Genomic DNA, 11448 nt, shown 5'->3' on the forward strand with positions numbered 1-11448 from the left:
TGTCCTAGAGTTTGGGTTCAAACGTTCCTTAAAATGTAACTATTTGGTTATCTAAAAGCACAATGTTTCATTGTAGTTTTAAATATTAAATTATATACATGTTACATATATACATGGATTATTTTAATGCCAGTTCAAGACTGCAAAGTTTCATTTCACATTGGAATCAGAGTCGAAAAGATGTTTGTTTCCTTGGAATAAGCGAGCATTCATTCAATATTCAGCCAAATTAAAAATTGGATTTGGATTGAATTTTGTTTATTGTCACGTGTTCCGAGGTACAGTGAAACGTATTTTTCTACGAGCAGATCATTAAGTACATGAAAAGCAAAGTAAATAAAAGAAAATACATAATAGGGCAACACAATGTATACAATGTAACTACATAATACCGGCATCAGATGAAGCATACAGGGGTGTAGTGTTAATAAGGTCAGTCCATAAGAGGTTCGTTTCGGAGTCTGGTAACAGCGGGGTGGCTGGCAAATAAATCTTAAGGGGGAAACAAGGAACATGTCAAGGCCCCATTTCATGTTTAGTAATCTTTGGTGATCTCAAATTCATAATTACCAATTTACATTTACAGTACTATTGTTTTGACATGCAATTTAGTTTTAAAAGATTTACTTGTAACTGTCTTTTAAAAAAACAATCACTTGCATAGAATTCTTGGGTACATTCAGCGTGATGCCTTAACATTGCATCAGAATGTAGATGTGAAAGTGAACATAACATTACTCTTTTTCTTTCGAGAAGCAAACCCCAGATCTTAGATTGAGATACACATTCATACAACTTCCTGATCTATTGAATGAAATCAAACTAAACTAATTTTAGTGCTACTCCTACTCCTGTACTCATAATAATCCACAATAACAAGGGTTATGTTATGTGACAAGGAAAAGTCTGTTGTGACAATAAAACTTCAGTGCTGCCACAAGTTGACATACTAGAGATAGTCAAAAAGTTTAATCAGCACATTACCAGTTGCTCATTCTCAATTTACATTTTATATTGTGGGCTTGATAGCGTTTAAACTGAATTCTGCAAGTGAGCAATAGTAGTCAATTAAAATTTATCAAAATTACGATAATTACGATGAATTTTCTATTAAGACCTTCACATTGATACTAACGCAATTATACTGAAAGTTATAGTATTGTAGTAGGTTGCACATTCCCAGCTATATCTGCCACCTGAGCAGACTGGGGATCTGTTATAAAATGGTCTCATCGATAATGTGATCTTGAGATATGGATCCCCTGAGCCACATAGCGAGGCCTCAGTGTAAGTCAAATGTTAAGGGTTGAACATTTGAGTATATCACAAATATTGCTAAGATATGCTTTATTTTACTTAGAGCCATTCCACTGGCATCTTCATATGTACAGATCATTAAGAAATATAATGAAATGAAATGAAAATCGCTTGTCACAAGTAGGCTTCAAATGAAGTTACTGTGAAAAGCCCGTAGTCGCCACATTCCGGCACCTGTTCGGGGAGGCTGGTACGGGAATTGAACCATGCTGCTGGCCTGCCTTGGTCTGCTTTCAAAGCCAGCGATTTAACCCTGTGCTAAACCAGCCCCTATAGAAAACTTGCTGTTTTCTATCATTAACCTAACAATTTTTAAAATCCAAGTGGTTATGCTATGATTCAATCGGCAATTTAACACTATGTTAAAGTTGATCAAAAATCAACATTTTAGTAATACAGATATTTCTGAAACAAAGGCCATTTTAACAAATTATCCTGTGAAATTTGTTTCTCTACACCGGAGTCTTGTAACCATATGCTCACTACGGTTAACCAATTTGAGGCATTATCTGATGGTTTTATTACCACATTGGAGGACGAAACAAGAGAACCAGACTTCTTCAAAATAAGAACATTATCTGTTCCAAAACTCAATTTCAAATTTGACAGCGAACACCACAAAGCAGATTTCTTATTATTTGGGTGTAGAGTCCTACGCAACTACATAAAAATTGTCACAAAGTTTATTGATTTATCTTGATAGGATCCTGAACGAGAACCCAACTATTTTTGATTTGTGAGGAAATGTTATTGCACCACAGGAGTGATAAAGCTGACATGGGTATCTTTTATGTTAAAACAAACTTTAAATCACAGAATTAAATACATTCACAACAAAGAAATAGTTTTACAGTTCATGGTTTCAATAGTTATTAAGTAAAATAAACCTTAGCTTACATCCTAAACCTACCACTATATTCCAATTAAGCAAACCAATACATATTAAATACCACTTATGAATAAAGTTAGCAACCAGGGTTTTACTCACTTCTCTGTGCAGAACCTTTGGAGCGAGACCTTTCAGGACCAAACTGAAACACCTCTGCTCAGGTTTGAGTTCTAGGACCTCCTGACTCTTTAGACAGACCTCGCTCCTCCCATTAACTACATCATCTGTACCCAAAGTATAAGGATTTTTTTTTGTCTCTTCTTACAAGATGTCCCTTGTCATGTTTAGCCAGGACCAAACACAATACCCCTCAAATTATCTACAACCCAGGAGGTGCTTCAAACCTGACAATATTCCATTAGCTAGCTATCTGTAAAAAAAAGTAAATGTTTCTCAAGATCTATTCACACACTTCACTGCAAATCAATGATGACCTCACGTTTACAACACCTCAATCACCGCTCTAGCAGTCATACTGCTTGTCTACATCTTAACCCGGATTTAATAACATTACTGCAAAAAATATAAAATATGACTATTTCTTACACTGATCACAATGTCAAGATTTTGGTTGCCTCATCCCTGAATGAGGACATTTTAACATCAAGGCCGAGTCGAAGTAGTCTGTGAACATTCAGGTGATTGTGAGTGAATTTGGACACGAGGCTCTGAAAAATATTGGTTTGCTTTTCTTCATAACTCAAAATAATAGATTTAGACAGTATGTGTTCCTATACAAAATCTAGGGTGTGGATAGACACTTCCTCCCTCCTTCACTTGGGTGTGGAGAGTACTGTTAGGAATAGACTGCTTGTCCCAATATTCAGTTCAGATTGAGCCACAATTTCTTTCAATTAAACATTGTTAAGACTGAAGCCATCATCTCATTCCATGTCACAAACTCCATTCCCTCACCACTAATTCCATCTCCCACCCAGCCCCATGTCTTACACTGAATCATACTGTTTGCCACCTCAATGTCCTGTTTGACCCCATGCTTAGCTTCCAAGCATCACAAAGATCAACAATTCCACCAGCACAATATTGCTCACCTGCTCGCGAAAAACCCATCATCAATGCTTCCTCCCTCCATAAACAAACTGATCCAAAACTCTGCTCCCCGTTTCTAAACACGCACATTCACACATCACCCAGAGCTTGTGCACCTAGATTGTCTGCTGGCTTACCAACACCTCAATTTTAAAATGCTCATCCTGGTGTTCAAAATCCTCTGTATCTCTGTCTCCAATCCTACAAATAAATAAATCTCTGTTTCTTCAACCTGACATTCTAAATATCCTCCATTCCCTTTAGCCATCTCAGTTCTAAGCTCTCTAACCAAGCTTTCAGTCACCTATTCTTCTTTGGCACAGTGTTATTTTTTGTCCAGTTGCACTCTGGTGAAACCCCTTTCTATGTTTCTCCTATGAAAGACACCTAAGAAAGGGCAGCACGGGGACACACTGGTGCCTCACAGCGGCGAGGACCTGACTTCGATCCCGGCCCAGGGTCACTGTCCGTGTGGAGTTTGCGCATTCTACCCGTGTCTGCGTGGGTCTCAACCCACAACCCAAAAAGATGTGCAGGGTAGGTGAATTGGCAAACTGCCCCTTTTTGAAAAAAAAAAAGAATTGGGTACTCTCAATTATTTTTAAAATGCACCTTAGAAACATTTTGTTGTTCAGTATCAGTGGGTACACAGCTTAGAGTTAACTGTAATGCCTCCTACACAACTAGTCTCAAAACGTTCACTGGTACTAAGAATCATAGAATATACCCTCAGCAAATCGATTTGATCAAATGAAGATATAAAAAGGAGAGAAGTTCAGGAATGAATATATCAGACAAAAAAAAAACTACTTTTAACCATTGTTCTCCTTAGAGCAGAGTAGGCCAAGCGAAGATTTGATAGAGCAGTTTAAATTCATGAAGGGTTTAAATAGATTAGGTGAAGTGAAACTTTTTCCAGTGGATAAAGGATCAGAAACAAAAGGGCACAGGTGCAGGGGGCTTTGCAAAAGTACCAGAGGGGCAACATAGTGAAACGCTTTTTTCTATGATGAGTGGTTAGAAATTGGATGCACTACCTGATAACAGTGGTGGATGACAAATACTTGAAGGCAAAACAATTGCAAAGTTATGGGGAAAAAGTGGGGGAGTAGAACTATCTAGATTGCTCTTTGAAGGAACTGGAACTGACACAATAGGCCAAATGCACTCCTTCTCTGTTGTACAATTCTATGATTTAGCTGTAAAATTCTAATTCTGAATACCATCTAATAAATCCATATACTTAGTAGTAGGTTTCAGAGATTTGTTGCAAAACTATCCATTTTGGAATTCTTCCTGGACCTGCAGAAGATACTGAAAATGAAATTTCTAATTTTCACAGATTGGAAATGAAATGAGTAGGACTCAGAACTGTTTATTATATATAATCTGTAAAATATTTCAACTGACAGCCTACTCTTAACATTTTTAGTATCATTATGAAATGTAACAAGGAGGCACAGTGGCGCAGCGATTAGCACTACTGCCTCACAGCGCCGAGGACCCAGGTTCGATCCCGGCCCTGGGTCACTGTCTGTGTGGAGTTTGCACATTCTCCCCGTGTCTGCATGGGTCACCCCCACAACCCAAAAAAATGTGTAGGTAGGTGAATTGGCCACGCTAAATTGTTCCTTAATTGGGAAAAAATAATTGGGTACTCTAAAAAATTTTTTTTTACATGAAATGTAACAATCCTGTCCCAACCTCGCTCCACCATTTGTCTTGTAATTATTATACTGGTATGCTCAATTCAGGGTTCTAAATTCCTAGCAGCGGAAAGTAATCTCCCTGCCTTATTTAATTATGGAACACAGGAGGGTATCTGTAGAAAACCACCAGAAATATTTTTCAGATTAACTGAATTTTGTTCGATCCAATTGGAAACACCTGTATTCTGAAATAAACTGCAGTTGAATTTAATTCACTTGTGAGGGAGACCAACACCGCACCACTGGGTTATCTACAGGGATGTTTTATGGGATCTTAGAATTACAGCCAACTCATCCAAATGCTATACAATTTTAATTGAATCGTTCACCACACATAGTTCCATGATATTTTATCTACGCTGTGTGGGCAGATGTATTCATTAAACTACAGATAGACACTTTTAATCAGGATCAAGGGTTATAGGGATATGGCGACAAAGTGGAGTTGCTGGTTACCACAGCTGATCAGTCATGATCACTCTGACTGGCCAAATGCCCTTCTTCTGCCCTGATGTCTTGTGGTGTACACTAATGCTTGGCTGTGAGTGGGCAGCACGGTGGAACAGTGGTTAGCACTATTGCTTCACAGCGCCACAGAACCCAGGTTCAATTCCCAGCCTAGGTCACTGTCTGTGTAGACTCTACAGGTTCTCCAGGTGAGTTTCCTCCAGGTGCTCTGTTAGGTGAATTGGACATTCTGAATTCTCCCTTGGTGTACCCAAACAGGTGCCTTGGGGTGACGACTTGGGGATTTTCACAGTAACTTCATTTCAGTGTTAATGCAAGCCTAGTTGTGACACTAGTAAAGATTATTATTACTCCTTGCAAATACACAATTACTCGATAAGAAGCAAATGCTTACTTTACAAATACAAACTACCGCATGATGCTGGAAGTCTGAAATAAACACAGAACATGCCGGAAATAGTCAGCAGGTCAGGCAGCGTCTGTGAAGAAACACTTAAAACAAAGATAGTTTTAGAACCAGCCGCAACTCACGTTATAAAAGCAGATTGTGCTGCAACGCAGGATGCTTTTATTCCAGTTCTGGCCCACGTTCTTTAGGTCAGCTGCACTCGCCTGCAATTTAGCAAGTTCGTCCACGCAGGAAAATCAACTGAGGGAACGATGCCGGGGTCCCCGAGGTGGGGGGGGCGTCTGTTACTCTAAATAAAATTACATTTATTCCTGTAACTGAGCATGTCTCAGCAGCCTCCATTCCTAAATGCAATGTTTGTTGGGTGTTGGTCAACAGGACACAACCACCTGCAGTTACACAAACATCCATTTGTCGCTGGTAATTGGGAGACGGTGAGCGAGGCCCGAGGGCAACACTTACTTTCGCGCAACTTTGCTCTGAAATCGGGGGCGCTTCTTCTCTTTCTGTCAAAATATATACAATATCCGATGAAAGCTGCTCCAAAGACCCCGGCCACGATGGCCCCTGTCTTACCGACCAGCAGCATTCCCTGCCCGCTTCCAGCTCCAGGTGCCAGCCCGCAACCCGACCCGGAACTGGAATTCCTGCCCCCTCCTCCCCAGCTTCCGCCGCCAAATACTGGCAACAAGTGTGGTGGTCAGCGAACTCGTGCAGGGCGCCGCCATCTTTCTGACTGGAACAATCTGAGGGTTCACAGGACGATTCCATCTCTCAAGGCGCCATGTCCCAAGAGGAGGTCAACGTGGTACTGGAGTGATATGACGGACATTTGACCAGGAATCACCCTCACTCTTACCACCAGCCACAGGAGTATTGGGAAGGTTTGCAACCTTGGTTTGCCACTTCCTTGGCCATCATGTCTTGGGTGGGACTTGAATACGGAGCTTCAGGCTGAGAGACAAGGTTCCCCCACAGGACAATTGGGAACGAGAAGTCCCGAGCCACCAACTCGTCCAAAACTCAATTGTGTGCAGTATCCCGCACTATTTGCAGCAGAGCCTTCCGGGCAAAGTTCGGCCTTACCACCCGCCCATGTGCCCACCGGAACCCTAGCGCACACCCCAGACAATGAACATGAGCATCTTTGCCTCAAAGGGCAACCAGGAAGGAGGAAAGCCATTCAGGCCATCTGGATAGAGCTCTCCTGAGAAATCCTGGGACCTTCCCCATTCCAGTTTCTAGTCATCCCCAAAGGCAACAGGACAGGCTAACAGCTCCACTTTAGTACCAAATTCCACGGTAGTACTGCATCAATGCTAACCTACCTTTGGTTTCCTAAGCCGTTGTTGTCACCTCTCAAACCCAACCTCTAAGTTTGAATCCCTCCAAACAGACTTCTGACCACCACAGTACCAACACATTTTATCAACTTCACAAATTACATCTTATATGACTGTGACAAAGACAAACTATTCATTTTCAACCTTTCTACAGCCTTCCACAGGTTGAACCCATCATAATCCTGCAACAACATTCCATCATCATCCATATGGGTGGGACTGCACTTGCCTGGTTTCATTTGTACCTATCTTCTGGTAGCCAAAACATCACCTGCACTTTCACCATTACATCTGGTGTCCCCTAATTACCTGTCCTTGATCATAAGAAATAGGATCATGAGTTGGCCATTCACCACCTTGAGTCTGCTCTGTTATTTAGTAAGATCATGGCTGTTATTGCCAGTGCAGTCTTCGGACACCAGTCTTGGTCTTTGAATACTCTGTAGGAAGAGAGTATTCAAAGACCAAGACCTCAAACCCAGGACCAAGCTCATGGACTACAGAGCAGCCGTGGCCCCCCGCCCTCCTGTATGCATCAAAGGCATGGATAATGAACAGCAGACACCTAAAATCGTTGGAGAGATATCACCAATGCTACCTTTGCAAAATCCTGCAATTCCATTGGCAAGATAGGTGTACCTGGGAGAGCGTCCTCTCCCAGGCCAATATCCACAGTACTGAGGCACTGGTCACGCTCGACCAGCTGTGATGGGCGGGCCACATTGACTGCATGCCTGACACAAGACTCCCAAAACAAATTCTCTACTCCAAGCTTCGCAATGGTAAGAGATCACTAGGAGGGCAGAGGAAACGTTACAAGGACACTCTGAAAGCCTCCCTAAATAAATGCAACATCCCCACCCACACATGGGAATCACTTGCCTTAGAACGCAGAAACTAGAGAAAAAACATCCAAGAAGGTGCCAATCACCTCGAGTGTCGCAGTGTGGAGCACGCGGAGGCCAGGTGTAAATAAGGGAAGGAGAGAGCAGAACCCAGAGCTTCCCACCCACCCACATCCTCAAACATCACCTGCCAAACCCGTGGCAGAGTCTGTATCGGACTTTTCAGCCACCGCAGAACTCACCTCCCAGAGTGGAAGCAAGTCATCCTCAACGCTGAGGGACTGCCCAAAAAGCAGAAGGCTGGTTTGATTGTGACCTTAACTCTACTTTCCTGCCTGCTCTCCACAATCGTGGACTCCTTTGTAGATCAAATTGTCTGTCTAGCTCAGCTCTGGATATATTCAATGACCCAGCCTACACTGCTCTTTGGGAAAGAGAATTCCAAAGATTAATTACGCTCTGAGAGAAGACATTCCGCCTAAACTCTGTCTTAAATGTTGTACCTCCCATGGCACAGTGGTTAGCTCTGCTGCCTTATAGCGGTAGGGACCCGGTTCGATTCCGACCTCAGCTGACAGTCTGTGTGGAGTTTGCAAGTTCTCCCCGTGTCTGCATGGGTTTCCTCCGGGTGCTCTGGTTTCCTCCCACAGTCCAAAGATATGCAGGTTAGGTGGATTGGCCATGATAAATTGCCCCTTAGTGTCCAAAGGCTAGATGGGGTTATCGGCATAGGGCAGGGGATTGGGACTATGTATGGTGCTCTTTTGGAGGGTCAGTGCAGACTCAATGGGTAAAATAGCCTCCTGCACTATGATTCAATGACAAGGTAGATGCAGGAAGGATGTTCCCGATGGTGGGGGAGTCCAGAGCAAGGGGTCACAGTCTAAGGACATGGGGTAAACCATTTAGAACTGAGATGAGAAGAAATTTCTTCACCCAGTGAATTTTGAGCCTGTGGAATTCGCTACCACAGAAAGCAGTTGAGGCCTAAACTTTGTATGTTTTCAGGAAGAAATGAGAAATAGCTCTTGGGACTAAAGGTATCAAAGGATATAGGTGGGAACAGGTTACTGAGTTGGATGATCAGTCATGATCACAATGAATGGTGGAGCAGATTTGAAGAGCTGAATGGCCTACTCCTGCTCCTGTTTTCTGTGTCTGTGATTCTATATTTAAAACGTGCCATCTTACTCAACTCACAAACTCTCATACACAAAAACATAGATACAGATTAAGGTCAAACAATACAATTATAATGTGGAGATGCCGGCGTTGGACTGGGGTGAGCACAGTAAGAAGTCTTACAACACCAGGTTAAAGTCCAACAGGTTTGTTTCGATGTCACTAGCTTTCGGAGCGCTGCTCCTTCCTCAGGTGAATGAATACAATTATAAGTTATGAATATCAGAGCAGGCCTGTTGTTTCTGAGATGAGTTTCTTTTTTACCTTAGTGAAGGTCTTGGAAAGCAGATAATTCTCAGTAAGCTGGCAACTTCTAACAGTTGGATTTCCAGGAGGTTAGTTCTCTTGGGAACAGATCTATTGCCTTGGCTGCTAAGATGACTTGCAGCTAGTTTGATGGAACTCTGTCTGCAGAATATCTTCTTGTTGCTATTTCAAAAGCAGACAACAAAATACTTTGTTCACCATGTGACTTATTCAAGTTCAAAGTCCTTTCTTCTAAAATAAAGGGATGGTGTGTTGATTACACTTCTTGTGTTGTCCTGTGACACTTTGAAATTCACCCAGTCTAGTTTAGATGAGGGACTATTACAAAACGATGGAAGGTCAATGGGATCTATTCATGTTCGGCTAACACACATTGAGTTTCCATTTTTTAGTTGTCCACAAATGGAAAGAATGGACTTCCGGTGGCGGCTACGAAGAAGTAAGTCGCACATTTGGTGGCTCCCGCTCGGGTCGGACTTTTGGACCTTTTCCCCCGATTTTTTACCGGACTTGATTTGAAAAATTGATGACAGAGGCAATTGTGAACTGAATTCCCACATTGGTGCATGGAGAGGAGGACTAGAAGTGCTCGCAAAGGCAGAAACAGAAGGACAGAGAAGGCTTGGGCTGAAGTAGCACCGGGAGGAAGCATGGCGGAGGACCGGACCTCTGGCTTGTCGACCCAGCGATCAACAGAGCAGTTGATGCAAGTTATCCAGGAGGGGTTCGCCAATGGACCCGATTAAAGAGGCAATTTCACAGCTGGAACTTAGATTGGATGCCCAAGATCGGGCAATCCAGAAAGTAGAGAAGGCGCTGGCTCACCAGGAGGAACATCAAACAGCTGGTGGAGTTGGAGGTGGGGATGCTAAGAGACCAGCAGAAAAGACTCCTTGAGAAAGTGGAGGACCTAGAGAGCAGGTCCCGTCGGCAGAGCTTGAGGATCGTTGGGCTCCCAGAGGGATCCGAAGGCACAGACGCTGGGGCATACATAGCAGCCATGTTCGAGAAGATGCTGGGGCATTGGAGGTGGACAGGGCTCACAGAGCGCTTGCGAGGAAGCCGCGAATGGGAGACCCCCCGAGGGCAATGGTGGTGAGATTCCACAGATATCTGGATAAGGGGTGCGTTTTACAGTGGGCCAAGCAGACATGGAGCTGCAAATGGGACAACAGTATCCTGCGGATCGAACAAGACCTGAGTGCGGAGGTGGCCAGGAGAAGACCGGGGTTTAACCAGATCAGGTCGACCCTTTTCAAGAAAACGGTGAATTTCGGGCTGTTGTATCCGGCCCGCCTCTGGGTCACACACGAGGAGCAACATTTCTATTTTGAGTCACCTGAGGAAGCGCTGGACTTGAGGAAAGGACTGGTTTCGGACTGAGAACTCTGAACTTTGAATTTTGCTGTCGTGTTTATGTTTTTCAAAAAAGGTTTCTTGTTTCCTGCTTTTTCAGACGTTATTTATTATGCCTGCTGTTTGGACCTGGGGCCAGCTGCAGAGCTGAGTGAGGTAAAGTTTGCATTTGCACTGTTGGGGGGTGGATGTGTGTTTGTTCAGATGCTGGATCTTTTGCTTGATCTTATTTTTGTGTGTTCAACCAAGGTTTTTTTAAATCTCTGTCGGACAGTTGTTAGGATTGTTTTTCATTTGAATATGTATGTATGAGCCGGGGGGGGGGAACAATAGGTGGGAGATTGTCTGGCGCCGGGGCGATGGCCACCAAGCTAGCTGGGTGGGCTAGCTTACAGAAGCGTAGTGGGAGGTGAGCAGATGTTAGGTTTTTCAAAGGGGTTGATTTATTTTGTGCTGTTACTAGGGGGAGGAGGGGAGAAAATATTCTACTGACAAGGGAGGGACTTTTGTTGAGGGACAGTGAGGAGGTCGGGGGCGGAGGCTGCCTGGGGGCGGGCCAGTGGAGGCATGGGCACGGGCTGGAGATTGGCTCAAGAGAGGGGATGGCTGATCG

At 43.4% G+C, this 11448-nt stretch overlaps 1 protein-coding gene across 1 annotated transcript in view; it reads right to left on the reverse strand.

The window, feature by feature from the left end:
* The window catches only part of LOC140399759 (mitochondrial import receptor subunit TOM20 homolog), a 37181-nt gene extending 30697 nt beyond the window's left edge, over positions 1–6484 (reverse strand). Inside the window, exon 1 of the mRNA XM_072489258.1 lies at positions 6305–6484. Within this exon, the coding sequence (XP_072345359.1) occupies positions 6305–6431 (127 nt within the window). The 5' untranslated portion in view covers positions 6432–6484. The remainder of the gene's footprint in view (positions 1–6304) is intronic.
* Positions 6485–11448: the final 4964 nt, after the last annotated feature.

Source organism: Scyliorhinus torazame, chromosome 2 (genome assembly GCF_047496885.1).
Source record: "Scyliorhinus torazame isolate Kashiwa2021f chromosome 2, sScyTor2.1, whole genome shotgun sequence".
Taxonomy (NCBI): Eukaryota; Metazoa; Chordata; class Chondrichthyes; order Carcharhiniformes; family Scyliorhinidae; genus Scyliorhinus; species Scyliorhinus torazame.